The following is a 17736-nucleotide window of genomic DNA, read 5'->3' as shown; positions in this document are numbered from 1 at the left end:
ATTAAGGAACATGTCCAAAAAGAATGGCTAAACAAAGGTAAAAAAATCATGAAAATATTGTTCAAAATTAATTTAAACATAAATATCTACTAATACGAGGTACAATCATATTAATAATATGCGAATAACCCGCATCTATCTAATGTCAGCATGAGAAAACATACTTCAACATTAAATAACCCTAAAAAATATTCAATTCTCGAGAAAAAGAATTATCATGATTTTTCTCTAATTTTCCCTAATTTTATAGGGCCTCAAAATACAATAATTTTGAATTTCACCAAACCTATCTTATGGCATTCCAAACCTATATTTTTCCAAAAATTGTTTAGCAATTAGATTTGCCAAAATACCATTGATATTTTAAAAATACCAGTTTCTAGGATTTCTAAAAAAAATTCTAGAATATTCCTAATTTTTTCTGAGAATCCCACCGTTCACGAAATTTCTAATTTTGCCCGAAAATTCTCAAATCCAATGAAAATTTATAAATTTTATGGATTTTCTAATTTTCTTGGCCAAAAATATGAAGAAACACGCATTCTAACTGCCATATCGACTATCCACGTGCAAATCATCAACACAAATCAATAAAATAATATTTTTATTTAGTAAATATTAAAATTTACTTTTAAAAATGTTAAAATTTACAATAAGAAAGAAAAAATAGCAACAATTAAGTAGAGATTGCTCTAATACCAATGTTAAAACCCTAAGATCTCTCTAGATAATTGTTATGCATAAACGTGCATAAATCAGGCATAAACTATTCCACTCGACCACCCCGAGCCCAAGGGATGCACACAACATGAATTATAATGAAGTACATCATACCTTTACCTTGATGTCCCATACCATCAAGAGGTATAACTCCAATCCATTAGCATGTAGCTATAGTGTGAAATGGTAGGTGTGAGTAGTTATGATCCTCTACATAAGAGAACATAACATAACCTAGCCTCAAGATAACATCAAGAGACCATAGCCTAAGCCCCCCTTGAGGGTGCCCCATGCCCCTATTATATAGGAGGACCCTCAAGTGACTCTTATCTCTCCATTTCCCATGTGTGACCCTTGGATGCATGACCCTAACCTTAACCCTTAAGGTTAGTCCTAACCCATGCTCCACTAGAGCTTGTTCTGATGCTCCCATGCTCCCATGCTCACAAGCCTAATGTGGGTTAGCCTCCTAGTATATGCACACATAATGTGCATATAATACCGGTGGATTTGCACTCCAACCGGGCTAAATCAAAGACTCTAGCTAATGAATTAAGTGAAGGACCCTAAGCTCAATGCCTTTCCCGCTAGCGACACCAAAAAAGTTAATGGATAACATACCACCTTACATACACAAGAGAAAGAAGAAGAGAAAGGTGCATGTAAGGGTCGAATCTGGTGAATGGCACTTAGCCAACCCTATGAGGGTTAACTCTTCGAGATGTGAAGCTATTAGGGGCTCACTCCACACTCTCCTTGTGTCACCTAGAGAGATCCAGAGCTAGGTAGTGAGCAAGAGGGAAGGAGCTATGGAGAGCTTAACCTCTACCTCATGCCAATTGTATACAAATGGAGCATGGTAGATAGCAATGAGAAGGTAAAAGAGAAGATAAGGGAGGGCACTACCATTCCTACTCACGTACACCAACAGTCAAAGCAAGCAAGCAAGCAAGCAAGCAAGGTAAAAGAGAAGAGAAGGGAGGGCACTACCATTCCTACTCACGTACACCAACAATCAAAGCAAGCAAGCAACCATAAGCTCAAATGAGAGAGAGAGAGAGAAGGCAACTCAATTAAGACAAATGGGATTTTTCCTTTTTATATTTCATCAAATGTCTTATATACATGACCTCATATTTACAATGTCTATTTGCCCAATTACAAGTGGGGGCCCAAAACTAGTCTTCCTAATTTTACTAGCTCTATGTACGTCAAATCCTCATGACCGGTTACACATGCCGTAAGCTTAGTCATCCCATGTCTTGTTTACAATTAGCACATTGCCCGGTTACAAAAGGCATAGTAGGTGCGCGCGAAGATCATGTTAACCGGAGTGGTTAACACTGACGTAACAAACTTAGAATTTGAAGCTTTTATTCCCCTTATCATCAAGTTATCCTCAAGTTGGATGGCATCATTAGCCCATGACGTCCTCCCAGGTGGAGATACCTCTTATGACCAAACCATTATGGATATCTTCATGTTTAAACCCGTAAATCGATCAAGCAGTTGATTGTTGGAGAAGTGCTCATGTAGAGCATAACGAAAGTGCAAAAGATGACTAATAAAATCTCTCATTAACTCATCCTCTTCTCTCTCAACTTTGTGCAAATGTGAAGCCACACTCCACAAAGCTCCCTCACACACAAATTGCTTTAGGAATAACCTTTGAAGCCCAGTAAAATTTAAATGTTCTTCAACTCTCAGGGTCCGTTTACCAATCACCAGCGTTTCCATCTAGTGTAAGACTAAAGGCGTTAGTCTTTACAAGCTCATTCCTCTCACCTAAAGCCTTACAAACTTGATTGAAGACCTCGAGATGTCTTCTAGGAACACCCTCTCCATTGAACTTGAGCGTAAGCTTCGCGATTTGTGCAGCCTTTCCAGAGCTACTTCGTATGTTATTTCTCATAACTGGTCCTATACTTTCGGCCACTGCTCTCCCCAATGCTTGTGAAAAGGTTACTAGATCAGTTGGGAGTGTTGTTGTGCTAGTCTCTTCCTCTTTCGCCCTAGTAACTTGGATCAGGGCTTCTACTTCTTGTACCTCCTCTTTGGTCCTGCCATGTGGCAGTAAGTTTTGAGTGAGGTTTGGTTCCTCAGGTATCGGGTTGCCGGTCAGGATTGGTCAAATGTGGACAGGGATTTCCATGTGCATACGGCTCATTTGTATGGTAACACTAGGTGTAGCCTTGGAGTGAACCTCCACTCTCTCATCCCCAAATTGATACGCTGCTTGGTTTGGTGCAGAGGTTGTAGTTGAAGCCCCACCCCTTAATTAATTAGTCATGCAGCCTATTAAGCTAGTGGTGGGTCTAGCATTTAATGTTTGCGTGGGGATTTCTTCCCATAGTCTAGTACCCCTTCCATCGATTCTAGATCAAAGGAAGTGTTGCTGCTTGTTGAGATCTCAGGTCCTATACAACACTGAATCTCGTTCCTGAAGAAGGTCCTGAGATAAAGGTGGGTTGATAAGAGCCTACTTGGGTCGATGCGGTTTCCTTTAAATCTATCTCTAAAACACGTTTAGATCCCAACTATATAAGAGCCTACTTGGGTCGATGCGGTTTCCTTTAAATCTATCTCTAAAACACGTTTAGATCCCAGCTGTATAAGAGCCTACTTGGGTTGATAAGAGCCTACTTGGGTCGATGCAGTTTCTTTTAAATCTATCTCTAAAACATGTTTAGATCCCAGCTGTATATCATTGGTGGCAGGCTATTGTAGGGCTAGGGGGATGTTTCATACTTTTTTTAAATATTTTAAGTATGTTTTTTTTGGGTGTTACAGAAACTTGTCCAAAATGTATTTCAAGAAGTTCTAAACACCTTGTGAAGGGTTGTGCATGCACCTTTTTCAGGCCAACCTGAGATGGTTTCCTGTAGTTATGGGTCCCTTAACTATGGGAAATTGGAAATTTTTTTAAGCCTTGTATCAAGTGTGGCAAACTGATCGCCTAAAACATATAATAGGCAAACTTGTGCATGCACTTTTCAAAAAAAATCTATTTTTTGCTTGCCGACCTTTTACCTTTTTTTCCTTTGTTTCTCTCTTCTCCCTTTTTAAAACTTTTTTACCTTTTACTTTTATTCTTTTACCTTTTATTTTTTTGTTTTTTACTTTCACGGTTTTTATAGTTTTCGGTTTGTGGTTTATGGTTTTCGGTTTCACCACCACTACTCGAGAAGGGATGGTTAGGGTTTTTGGAGTTTTCTAAGATTCCTTTTTTGGAGTTTTTTAAGATTCCTTTTTCGACTTGGGGCGTAAAGCCTGCATGCATGCATTAAATGCGGCGTAAAGCCTGCATGCATTAAATGCGGCCAGCCAAAAGACTTACAACTTGTGGCCCAAATTACAGGTGGATTAAGTGAGGTTAATCTAAGTAATTTGTACTAATGCAAAAACAAATAAAACCTATAAAATGTAGAAATAATTTTGGTTTACAAATGCGACCCCAAATCGTTCTTTCTAATCCAATTGGGCAAACCCTATGTCCCGAAACCAATTTTAAGGTCTATTTGACCTAATTTTTTAGATTTAAAGCCCAATCTATTGTTTCTACTTGTAAAATTGAAAAATGTAGAAAATAGAAAATGCAAAATTTGAACAAAAAACTTGAAATAACAAGAATCAAAGAACGCATAGTTTTAGGGAAACATGAAAAACTGAACAAAGAATTCCTAAGATAACAAAAGAATGCAACTAAAACAAGAATATACAACAAAATCAATGTTGTTTTGAGATTTCCTATCTTCTCTTTTCTTGCAAAAACTAAAAATATGATCAATTTAACCATTCACTAGCTCTCAAAATGGACTGATGCTATGCGGTGGGAACACCATATTAGATAATTTGGGAAACTCCCATTCCCATTTCAAAAATGGGTTTAAGGTGAACCTATCTAAGATTTTGTCAAAACCCCTTCATGTGACATATCATTGGAAAGATATTTAAGAGTAGAATCTAAATCTATAATCTTTGACAAATTTGGAGTTAATATGCTCAAGATATGGCCAAAACTATATTAAAAAGTTGATTCCCAAAGTGTGAGATTTTTCCCAAATTATCTAATATTGTCTTTGGGGGTATTCCCTGGCATCGGTGCCACTTATGGGAAAGCATATAAAGAATGTAGGGAACACCCAATGTTGTGGGGTTTCGCCCAACCACACTCGGGAGCACAAACAACTCAACCGAGAAACTAATTTACCATGGCCTAACACACAAATGCATAGTCGAAATTTATTGAAAAATAAAATTAACATAACAAACATCTAATCGGACATGCTAATTAGAGAATTCTATGCTAGAATTTGGCCGTAAACTAATAAATTTTCATGTCTAAAATGCAAACATGGTTAAAATGTAGCCAGAAACCTTGTTTCTTTACTATATTACATCATGCTAACCCATAAATGTTAACAAGAGTGTCAAAATAAAGTTCACTTTTCATCGTGAAGAATATGACATTTTCACGTCCTCTTGTTCATTAACATGTACTATTATCAACACTTTATCAAACCAACACATCAAAAAAGAAAAAAAAAGGGTATGAAAAACTCGTAGTTTTTGACGACAATGAGAAACACCTTGGTTTTTCACGTTAGAGAAATCATCAAAATTGTGTTTCTAGTGCTTCCCACTTACTGTGAGTATAAGCTAAATATCACTATTAAGATCAACAAACATTGTCATTCGGCCATGAAAAACCATAACCTAGTTTTTGCATCTACTATAAACCTTATAGAACGCATTAAAAATTACACCAGGATGTTTTTGAGGTAGGTAATCATAAGTAGAAAACATGGATGTTTTTGAGGTAGGTAATCCTAAGTAGAAAACAAGGATGTTTTTGAGCTAGGTAATCCTAAGTAGAAAACAAGGAAAAAACCACAAGTTACCTCATCGTGAAACCAATAGTTTTTCATGTGAAGACTAATTTTCACGACAGAGATACATACATTATCCTTAGGAAGATTCAAGTATACTCAGATTTTCACGGCACATATCAGAGATATATACATTACCCTTAGGAAGATTCAGGTATGCTCAAACAAACAAAAATTTATAACACATTTGGGCTAGACGCTCTCCGCCATATATGAGGGTGAAGAATAAGTGTCATGCAAAGGAACTAAAAAAATTTTAACATTTATGAGAAATATAGCCATACCCAAACTCAATTAGTTAAGATAAGAGTTTTGGGCGCCCATATAGTATGAATAAGGGCCAATTCTATATAAGACATTATCTCATAAATGAATGGACACTTAGGCTCAAGTTACACTCATGAAGAGGAACGTGTCATTGAAATTATGGTAACAAAACCCTCTCTTGAATGGCCCAATATATATTAAGCTTGTTTGAACTTTAAACCTCAACTTTTTAACGTTAACTCACTAGTTCTAAGTGTCTTAATAAAGTCACCCCCGCATGCCACTAGCAACTCACTAGCTGGCACTCCTACGATGGGTGAGGAGACTCCTAGTCCATCTAAGTTCATCTTCACGATATGGGTGCCAAATTTTCATTCGCATTAATTAATTAGTTTATAGAGATCCCATGGTTTTTGGACGTGGAGGCAACAAGGGTTGTAAACCTTCAAAGGGTGTGTTGACTTGTAGGGCTGTTGATAATTATTTGAGACAAATTTTTTGGGGGTATATATATATACTACTTTTCTGATAAGTCCTCTACTGCTGTGAAACATAGCGTTTTGACTTGTATGTCAGCGTCTCTCTCTCTCTCTCTCTCTCTCTCTCTCCCCCCCCCAGCAAGTTGAGTTCAACATCAATAGGGTTTCTACTACTCGCTTTTCGGGAATCTGAACAGGTACCTACTGTTTTTGCGACTAACATTGCCATCGTAGGTCACTCACTTTGCTTTGCCTCACCTGGAGGCATGTAGAAGATCCAGATCTACAGGGTATTGAACTTCTCCCCCTCCTTGCTAAGGTCTCTCACCGGTTCGGGCCACCCAGGTAAGGGTACTGATAAATGGAAGGCTTAGGCCAGGGCTACGAGGCTTTTGTGGAAAGTCTGCAGTCCGGTTTTGCTGCTGCAAGCACTACTAACAACAATGACAATGCCGCCCACAACAGCAACAGTAACAATAACAACAGCAACAACAGTACTGCAGCAGGTCCCAGCCGCAATGGTTTCCCGCCTCACCCTTCCCAATCACAGCTCCACCAGTCCAAGTATGTGGGTTACCCTTCCCCAACCAATGCCTTCACCTTGAAAAGAGAACCCTCTCCCTCTCCCTCCGACTCCTCTATGCGTAGTGGGTCCGTCTCCATGGATGTTGCCATGCAGGAGTGTGCCACATCCACCCGTCTGCCTAGCCCCGCTTCTCAGAACTTCAGTACTGATGTCAACCTCATGCCTGACATACCTCCACGCCACCGCGGCCACCGCAGGGCTCAGTCTGAGATTGCATTCCGCCTGCCTGATGATATCTCATTTGAACATGAGCCCAGCTTACTGGAAACCCCGACGTTTTCTGATGAAGCAGGGGATGATTTGTTCTCCATGTATATTGACATGGACAAGTTGAACTCTGCAACATCATATGCTGGCTTGAAGTTCCCATCTGATATGCCTGCTCCCCAGCCCCACCATATGCGAAGTCTCTCAGTTGATGGGGTGCTTGCGGGCTCCAATGGCTTCCAAGGGCCTGCTGGATGGGATAGTGAGACCCGAGAACGAAGGCCTCGGCATCAGCATAGCTTTTCCATGGATGGTTCAGTGCCAATTAAGCAGGAGTTCCTCAGTTCAGAATCGTTAGAGGCCAAGAAAGGGATGGCAGCCAGTAAATTGGCAGAACTTGCCACGATGGATCCCAAGCGAGCAAAGAGGTTAGATCAATTGCGTCAATGCTTTTCCAGGAAAGGCAATGATTTTAATATAGGGGATGTTAAATATGTAAACTAAACTGTTAGGGTTCTGATCACATGCAGAGTATGAGTGTCAATACAATTTTTTCAAATGCATGACTAGTGGGGGCATTGGGATGAGCTCACAACTTTCTGGGTGGAAGCCTGTGATGTGTTGCCATTGTCTGGACATTTCCCATAGGGGATGTTAAATATGTAAACTAAACTGTTAGGACTCTGAACACATGCAGAGTATGAGTGTCAAGACAATTTTTTCAAATGCATGACTAGTGGGAGCATTGAGCTGGGCTCACAACTCTCTGGGTGGAAGCCTGTGATGTGTTGCCATGGCGTGCCCTATGTCCAGCCACCAGTTCCTACATAGGGCTTATTAAAAAGCTGCCACATCATTACAGCAAATAAGAACAGTCCAGCTGTGAAGTTGTATGCATGGGAAACCCATCTCGCTGGTTTATGTCAGAATTTTCCTATGTTTTTCTGCCTTGAAGTCTAGCTTGGGCATGCTGGACAAATAGGTATCCCGCTTGGTGGGCCCAACACCACACAGGGCGAGGATAATGTGAATGAGCTTGGAGTTTTCTGGCATGTAACCACCACCAGGAGCTTCCATTACGTCAGCTTCCATGGCTTCTGCCCGGGAAATTGTGAACCCAGCCTTAGGTTCTGAAGGAAACTCTTGTTCGTACTGGCTTTCTTTGAATTTATAGTTTACAGTAAAGTTTGTGACAGGATTCTGGCAAATCGGCAGTCCGCAGCTCGCTCAAAAGAGCGCAAAATGCGATACATAGCAGAGCTTGAGCGAAAAGTGCAGACACTTCAGACCGAAGCCACCACTCTTTCTGCTCAGCTAACTATGTTACAGGTACACTACCTTTAAGAACATATAAAGGAGAGAGTGTTTGAAAGCCTGCTTCTTTCACTTTAATGTTTTTTGTAATGCTTTGGCCTTTTGTTTATGCTCTTTCACACTTCATACAAATTCTGCGAATACAAATACTTGTTGCAGAGTCATGCAGATGTTCTTTAATCAAGTAGTTCCATGCCAATGTGCATGATAGTTTCACTTTGATGTATTACCTAGGGTCTTATAGATCCTTGTGGTCTTTTGGATGCAGTTAATATAATTGTGTTACATGAGTTGTAGTGGAAGCGCTTAATGGTGATTAAGGTCTGCGTGTAACTTTAGATTTGGAAGAAATTGAGAAGGAGAGAGAGAGATCGTGCACAGGACAGGGTAGTGGGTCCCAAGTACCCCCTTAAGGGCCCCACCTCTGAAGGTGTATATGCTTTATTGTTACAATTTGTCGTGAGTACAAGAATTTGGCGAATTTTGCTCCAACTGAAGACCGACCAGGACGTGCATTTCTCAGGAGAGGACTCAATCTTGACTGCCTGGAAGTGGCTGGTGGACTGGTTGCCTCCTCCTTGCCTCTGGTTGAAGCTTGCGTTAACCTCCAGATGGACTGAAGATGGTGTGTTAGTCTGACCTGGCTGCAGACCCCCTTTCTTGCTTGCATTAGCCTCTCCTTGGTTGCCGTTGGGCTGCTTGGACAATCCCACAAGGCTGGGGATGAAGATGTTGCTTTCACTTTGATTAGATGGGGAGTATGGGGACGCACCCCACCCTTTATAGGTGCTACAAGTGCTGGTCAGATTCAGGTCGGCCAGCCCTTTTCAGACCCAAAAATATTATCAATAATGTCATTGAACATGTTCATACTGTGCCAAACCTATGCCCCATTAATGCATGCTGTGGGCACTTCTGGGTGCTTATTGGGTTATCAATATGGCTGTCCATAGCCTCCTTTTTGGCCTTCCCACTTCCCTGAACCTCTTGGTTGTTGCTTGTGCCTAAAGACCAAATGGGTTTAAACACTATCAACTTTTAAGACGCTTTTCCTATTGACTCCAATATGTTGTCCAAACACTTGACAGGCATCTAAGTATGTGGAATCACTTGTACATCAATTAGATCATGAAAGTGGGTTGCAACATTAGGTGTAGAACTGACACAGTGTTCCGACATTGACAAACCCCAAGACCTAGATGGTGCCTAGCGATTTGTCCTTGGACAAGGGCTCACAACATGCATAGTGCCTATCAAAAAGGTATCTTGAGTGTATTGAATGTTCCAAAATGTCAATGTGGCGGTGCTTGACATTGCTTGTCACGTGCATACTCTCCGGAGTTTGACGTGGACATGCTTCTGTCAGAATACGCAGCAGAGATGATGACCAAATCTGGGAACACGAGAGCAGACGCAATTCAGAAAAACAGCACAAGAGAGGGAGAGAGATAGAGGCGTGTAACTCTGCTCTATATACACAAAGAAGATCCCGAATATGATACAAATGTGACAAGGGACTGGGGGGCCATTTTATATGTTCCCCATAGTGCAGTCGGTGAAACCGGCCTCTGGTATAAACCAAAGTGCGGTAGACTAGTAGTCACTCTTCCGCTTGTAGTCCAGATATAAAAACAAATGTGATTGGAGCTAGAGTGCCCCAAATCTGAAAAGAGAACGACACCTGTTGGCCCCAAAGCTTGGCGCCCCTTTCGGTATTTCTTTATTCAATGGAGAATACACCTGTATGTCCAATCTGGCAGCCCACAATACCTATTAGCACAGAGGATTCACACACAGATATGTGTCCCACAAAAGCAACACTCTGTGTTCCCCTCTGATCAGCCAAGACCATTCAGCAGGACAGCCTTGAGCACACATCTGGCATATCTCATGTACATGGTTCCACAACTCAGCACAAACATACATCCACTGTCCAATCTCTGTTTCCACCCTTTTCAATCTGCCATACCCCTCCTCTCACAAGGGGCCAGATAGCACAACTCTGCAGCAGACATAAGCCAATGGAAAGAAAGATAGATGAACAAGTTCAGAGCTTACCAAATCAGCTCGTGGTTCTGCACTCGCGAGGCCAATTGTACCAGTCTGTGCATGCCAGAGACTGTCTGTACTTTTCCTCTTGCAACCACCTGACTGTTGCTCCAAATATACTCTGATAGAACACCACTTGCAGCTGTCCGTACAATCTGTACGTTCATCTACTGCTTGCGTTAGAAGAATTAGCAGCAACTGAACCTGTCTGTGTCAGAAAGCTGCTACTGTACTGTCCTGCACAGTACCCGCCTGCTCCAGCTAGCAGCGACCGTACTGTTCTGTACATTATCCACCTGCAGCCCCTATTCCGTACAGGTCAGAACCTGCCAGTAGCCACAAGAATCTGCAATTGCCTACTCCGCTTGTTCTCTGATCGCCGGCGCCGCCTGCAACCATAGCCGTCGCCTGCCCTGTACGGCCTGTACTGTCCACGTGGACTGTACGTCTGTACGGCCTGGTCTGCTCTCAGCCTCTGTCAGCGCTGCCTGTACCAGCAAAAGAACCTGCAGCAGTCGTACTGTACCCTGTACTTGCAGCAGTCCAAAAACAATCGACCATCCCTCTTCTCTTTTCCTCCACGCATGAGCTTGCACGATTTCCCAAAAAGCTAGAGAGAGAGAGATGAGAGAGGCATGCAACTCCAAAAGTGGAGTGGCCTCTCTCCAAAAATGTCCTAGGGCCCCAACTTTAATAAACATTAAAGTTTCCTAGGGGCCACTAAGGCCTAGGGGCAACCATAAATAAAACATTAAAATATTAATGTTCTAGTTTCCCCCTTCACATCTGGAGATGTCCATACATCATTATCTCTGTCCGGGCACCCCAAATGTGAATCATTTAATATTTTTGCTCAGCAACCACCATGTCCACACTTGTGCTGTTCCATTTTCACAGGGCCATGACATACCCCCCTCTTGAAAAATGGCAAGCGTCCTCGATTGCATTCTGGTGATACAGCAAAATATTCAGAGTGAAATATACAATATGGCAAGATCAGCGTCCCAATAAGCCATGCACATGTATCAACATTCACTGCAAACCAATGGCGTAGTAATAGTCCAAGTTGTATACCACTGTGAACCATACACAACCACAACATCCCATGTGACTAGTACACATATATCATAGAAGTCCCATAAACAGATGTACTGTCAGCCATCTGTACCTTCGGGTGAGATAAAAACTGCACCAAGCGACCTCTAGATGTCATTTGAGCCTGTCTATATCAAGGGAGTGGAGGTGCTACCCCCCTCTTGAGCATCAGGCAATGCTCCAGACCCATGCTCTGCTGAACCTGAATGAGCCACAACAAGAGTCGGCTCTAACTCAAAGGCATCAATGCAAAACCTGAGGTGAATCTGTTAAGTCACCTTCCTCCATCCACTTCGCATCCATCGGTGAATAGTTCTTGAACTTCACAAGATAGCGACGGGAAACTTTACCTTGTACCTTTCTTTCCTTATGTGCCAGTATCTGCTCTGGAATAAGAACCTCATCAAGTTCCTCAACTTCCGGCTGAGCCTCATTTGATACATCCTCAGGCACATCCCCACAGAAGGGTCTAAGGAGACTCACGTGAAAAGCATTGTGAATCTTCCAGTGATCTGGTAGCTTCAAACGATAGGCTACCTCACCAATCTTTTCCGATACCTGAAAAGGCCCATAATAGCGCATGCTCAACTTAGGGAATAAGCGCTCTTTACCCTTCATCTTCTTGAGTCTACCCTTTTCAAAGCGCAAAAGAACCCAATCTCCCAATGCAAACTCTAAAGCACGTCTGTGACGGTCTGCGGCTTTCTTTTGCTTCTGCTGAGTTTTCTGGAGTGCCAACTTAACTCTCCGATAAGCTTCATCCATACTCTCCACATACTGATCAGCCTCAAAGATCTTATCCTTTGTGTGCAAAATAGGTGGTACCTTCTTCCCTTCTTCCACAATCTCAAAAGACGCCTTGCCCGTCAAGGTATGGACAGTGTTATATGCAAACTCCACCAAAGGAAGATACTTTTCCCATTGTTGCTTGTGCTCTGACACATAACACTTGAGAAGATCTAACACTGTAGAGTTAGCCTCTTCCGACTGACCATCTGTTTGTGGATGAAATGATGATGAAAACTTGAGAGTTGTACCCATGTTGTCAAACAACCCTCTCCAGAACAAACTCGTCATTCGTGGATCACGGTCACTAATGATAGACGTAGGCAATCCATGATACTTGAAGATGTTCGCCATGAACAACTTCACCATATGATCCACTTTGATCGTCTTACGCACGGGAATGAAATGAGCCTGCTTACTGAACCTACATATGATAGTCCAAATGCCATCATTGCCCGTTTGTGTCCATGGAAGATCAAATATAAAATCCATGGCCATGCTCTCCCAAGGTCTATCTGGAATAGGTAAAGGCTGTAGTAACCCTGGTGTCTTTTGACGGTCAAACTTTACCTTCTGACATACGATGCATTGCCTAACAAAAGCATCAACATCTCTTCTCAAAGTTGGCCAATAAAAGAAAGTCTCCACTGCTTTTACTGTGGCGTCAATACCTCTATGACCTGCATACGGTGGAGCATGACTTTCAATCATAACCTTAAATCGCAATGGCCTGGTAACACACAGTCTGCCATGCATCAATAAAAATCCATCCCTGAGAGTATAATGCTCATGCCGCTGATCCTCAGACATCTGATCATACAACCTTGCAAAGTCCTCATCATGGGCATACTGCTCTTTCATTTCATCAAGCTCATGATGATAAGCAAGTGAAACTGCTGAGACCTGTGGCTTGCGTGACAAAGTATCTGCCACTACATTCTTTTTGCCTTCCACATTCACAATCTGGAAGTGAAACATAGACAAAAAGTTTGCCCAACGCATATGCTTCTCTGAAAGCTTAGTTTGCGTGAGGAAATAACGCAAGGTCTGATGATCTGTCTGCACAGTGAAATCAGCCAACATGTAGAAAGAGCATGGATTACAGCCAACATCTCTTTCTCATAAACCTGTAAATGCTTCTCGGCATCTTGCAATATTCTACTCTCATAGGCTATCACATGTCCCTCCTGCATGAGAACTGCCCCAATGCTAACTTCCACATGCATCACACTGGACAACAAAAGCCTTTCGGAGGTCCGGTAACACCAATACTGGATCCGAAGTAAGCTTTTCTTTGAGCTTTTTAAAGGCTGTAATTTCCCGATCAGCTCATCTAAACGGAGTTGCCTTCTTCGTTAAGACATGAAGGGGCGAAGCAATTTCAGCAAAATACCGTATGTACCGCCTGTAATAGGAACACAATCCTACAAAGCTGCGCACATCATGCACGGTCCTTAAATCTGGCCAATTAAGAATTGCTTCCACCTTCACTGGATCCTTACGGACTCCATGCTTAGACACAATATGTCCCAAGAAATGTATCTCTTGCAAAAAGAACTCACTCTTCTTGCCATTAATAACCAGCCTATGGTTCCTGCGTTCTGCAAACAGCCTATGGTTCCTGCGTTCTGCAAACACAATGGCCAATTCCTTCTATGCTCTTCCTCAGTTTGTGAATGCACAATCATATCATCAAAGAATGTGCCCACAAACACTTTATGAGGCCGGAAAATCCTGTCCATCATTCTGTTAAATGTGGCAGGTGCATTTGTCAAACCAAAGGGCATAACCAAAAACTCATACAACCCAAACGTGGTTCGAAATGTTGTCTTATGCACATCCTTGGGTCTAATACGTATCTGATGATACCCGCTTTTCAAGTCAATGCGACTAAAAACTGTGGAGCCCTGTAAGCGGTCCAAAATGTCATCGATCCTCGGAATGGGGAATCGATTCTTGATGGTATTCTTGTTCAGCGCCCTGTAGTCAATACACATGCGCCAAGAACCATCCTTCTTTTGCACTAAGAGTACAGGTGAGCAAAAGGGTGATGAGCTAGGCTGTATCAACTCTTTATTCAAAAGCTCCTGTACCTGACTCATAATTGACTCATAATTTCTTCTTCTGATAGAACACCACCTGCAGCTGTCCGTACAATCTGTACGTTCATCTACTGCTTGCGCTAGAAGAAGTGAACCTGTCTGTGTCAGAAAGCTGCTACTGTACTATCCTGCACAGTACCCGCCTGCTCCAGCTAGCAGCGACCGTACTGTTCTGTACAGTATCCACCTGCAGCCCCTATTCCGTACAGGTCAAAACCTGCCAGTAGCCACAAGAATCTGCAATTGCCTGCTCCGCCTGTTCTCTGATCGCCGGCGTCGCCTGCAACCACAGCCGTCGCCTGCCCTGTATGGCCTGTACTGGCCACGTGGACTGTACGTCTGTACGGCCTGGTCTGCTCTCAACCTCTGTCAGTGCTGCCTGTACCAGCAACAGAACCTGCAGCAGCCGTACTGCACCCTGTACTTGCAGCAGTCCAAAAACAGTCGACCAGCCCTCTTCTCTTTTCCTCCACGCATGAGCTTGCACGATTTCCCAAAAAGCTAGAGAGAGAGAGATGAGAGAGGCATGCAACTCCAAAAGTGGAGTGGCCTCTCTCCAAAAATGTCCTAGGGCCCCAACTTTAATAAACATTAAAGTTCCCTAGGGGCCACTAAGGCCTAGGGGCAACCATAAATAAAACATTAAAATATTAATGTTCTAGTTCCCCCCTTCACACCTGGAGATGTCCATACATCATTATCTCTGTCCGGGCACCCCAAATGTGAATCATTTAATATTTTTGCTCAGCAACCACCATGTCCACACTTGTGCTGTTCCATTTTCACAGGGCCATGACAGTCGGCTTGTTCCAGATGCAGCCGACAGGCACTATACCTCCACGAGCAGCCAAAAAACCAGTCGGCCAGCTGCAGGGGTGTCGGCCAGCACATGTGGGAGGTCGTGGACTTGAAGCAAAACAATCAGCCAGGACTAGCATGAACAAATGTAGTCGGCCAGCATCAGAGGTCATCCTGACACCATAGGGCTGCCACCCAAGCCACAAAAAAATGGGAAAAAATGGGGGAAAAATATGGGGAGTGAGGAAAAATGAGAACAACACCTACAAGGGCGGGCACACCCACAACAGAGTCCCTGGTGTCTCAGTAAAGACAGGAGATGACTTCTAACATCCCCTCTTAGCTCCTGGCTGTGAAACCAACCACAGGGAGCTGGGGTGCCGCCTGAGCAAAGCCTGAGATAGCGACTTCGTGAAGAGGTCCATCGTACTGTCCTCCGTCGAACAGAACTCTAGCAAGATGTCATCAACAACGATTTGGTCACGAACAAAGTGCCTCTGGATGACCGTGGGTTCCTCCAGTGGAAGCCCAAACCTGCCATGCAACCTCTGCAACCTTACCACCTCACAAGCAGCATCACAAGCAGCCCGGCACTCTGCCTCTATCGACGACAAGGCAAAAGATGACTGCCTCTTACTGCTCCGTAAAACTGCTCCCGGGCCTGAAGTAGATTTTTTTATGTCCGGATCTCCTTCCCAATCTGAGTCACTCCAACCGTGGAGTCGGACTCCATCCATCAATCCCCCTACTGTGTAAAAGAGTCCATGATCCTTTGCATGCTGCAGAAACCTCAAGATACGCAATCAAGCTGCAAAACAACACATAGTAGGCGGCCATCCATAGTAGCAAAATAGAGCTGAAGGGCGTGAGGCGCCTCCAAGGGGGTGCTTCAGGTCAACCAATTTGTGAACGAAGGGAGCAAATAGGGTATATGCGGCTTCCTTGCCCGAGCCAATTGGCTACACCCACCCTTCCTCCATCGTGCAAGGATGAGAACTTTGCCTAGTCCTTGCCTACAATGGTGTGTTTGTTTTTCTTCACATACATTTGTAGCAGGTACATGTGTGTAGAACATGGAGTTTTAGTTGATTTCAGAGGCTCTTTGGTTTCTTGGGAGAAAACACGCTCCACCAACATCAATCTCTACAAGAGCATAGTGGCACCATATAAGATAGAGAGGGGTGATAAGATTATCCAGCAGCTGGAGAGTGACTTGGGAGCTTGTCGACATGAGATCGAAGCAAGAAAGGTAGCATATACAGTGATAAGTACATCATAGATAAAGCTCAACAAGAGGGAGGGACAGAGGATGCCATAAAACTATCGAGAGGCTTTTTTGACGTCAATGCTGTGTTTCTCAATTGCGGCTGAAAAAACAAGTATGTCATCTAAGAAAATGAACACACACTTTCCGATCAAGTCCTTGAACATACACATCATCATGTGGCTAAATGTTGTAGGGGCGTTTGTCAAACTGAAGGGTATGACCACAAACTCGTAGTGGGCCCGTTTAGTGCGGAAGGCTGTCTTTGGGATGTCCCCTTTGACAATCTGTACATGATGGTATCCACTTTTTAGGTCAAGCTTTGAAAACACCTTGGCTCCATTCAGCCTCTCTAGGATAAAATCAATCCGACGCATTGAGAATTTACTCTTGATTGTCAGCTTGTTCAGAGCATGATAATCCTCATGAAGTCTGGAAGATCCAGCCTCTTTCTTTATAAAAAGGATCAGCACTGGAACGTATGAACCTTGATTGCAAATATTCTTGGAGTTGGCCGTGCAACTCCGATTCCATAGCCTTGCTTAGGCGACACGAAAACTTGCTTGGTTCTGAGCCTGGGAGGAGATCAATTCTGTGATCCTCCGGTGTGGATGGGGGAAGCTTGGGAGGGAGATTGTCTCGAAGGAAAATCTTCTGGAATTAGTCATGTAGGGCTTGGTACTTCTTTGATGCACATTGTGTGCCTTTTCTGATTTCTCATTTAGCTTGCATGTGGCTTATGAGAGGAAAGTTAGGAAGTCCTGGCTCACACTTGATGATGATAGGAGCCTTGGACACATTTTTGAGAATCCCAAAAGTGTGCCGTTCCCAGTTGTGATGTTTGGATGAAACTTGTGAAACCAACGAATGGCTAAGAGGGCTCGCCAAGCGGTGTGTTCCTTGATCACGTCCTCCGTACAGCCGTTGTCAAAAAAGACGACGACTCTCTGGCCACCTTGTAGCCAAAGGTCTTGAGTAACTCATTGCGCTCGTACGTCGGGTGATGGGTGCCCTTCTGCTTATCTTTGAGCTCCTGGCTAACAATGGCGCCAACTGTGGGATTGGGGGTTGAAGAACTAGCGGCATCTCGAGGGTTTGTGTGGGAGCGTGGCTCACCATTGAAGCTGTCAAGGCTGGTGATGTCATTGGGCAAGGGGTTTCTTAGGGCATGCCCTAGGAG

General features: G+C 43.2%; 1 protein-coding gene across 1 annotated transcript in view; it reads left to right on the top strand.

The window, feature by feature from the left end:
- Positions 1 to 6414: 6414 nt before the first annotated feature.
- The window catches only part of LOC147607289 (transcription factor RF2b-like), a 48106-nt gene continuing 36784 nt past the window's right edge, over positions 6415 to 17736 (top strand). Inside the window, exons 1-2 of the mRNA XM_086790733.1 lie at positions 6415 to 7576; positions 8345 to 8477. Coding sequence (XP_086646859.1) covers positions 6717 to 7576; positions 8345 to 8477 — 993 coding nt within the window. The 5' untranslated portion in view covers positions 6415 to 6716. The remainder of the gene's footprint in view (positions 7577 to 8344; positions 8478 to 17736) is intronic.

The sequence above is a fragment of the Cibotium barometz genome, chromosome 55 (genome assembly GCF_041138505.1).
Source record: "Cibotium barometz isolate CiBa-2024 chromosome 55, ASM4113850v1, whole genome shotgun sequence".
Lineage (NCBI taxonomy): Eukaryota > Viridiplantae > Streptophyta > Polypodiopsida > Cyatheales > Cibotiaceae > Cibotium > Cibotium barometz.
Note: the sequence above shows the minus strand (reverse complement) of the source record. Positions and strands in the feature narration are given on the sequence as shown.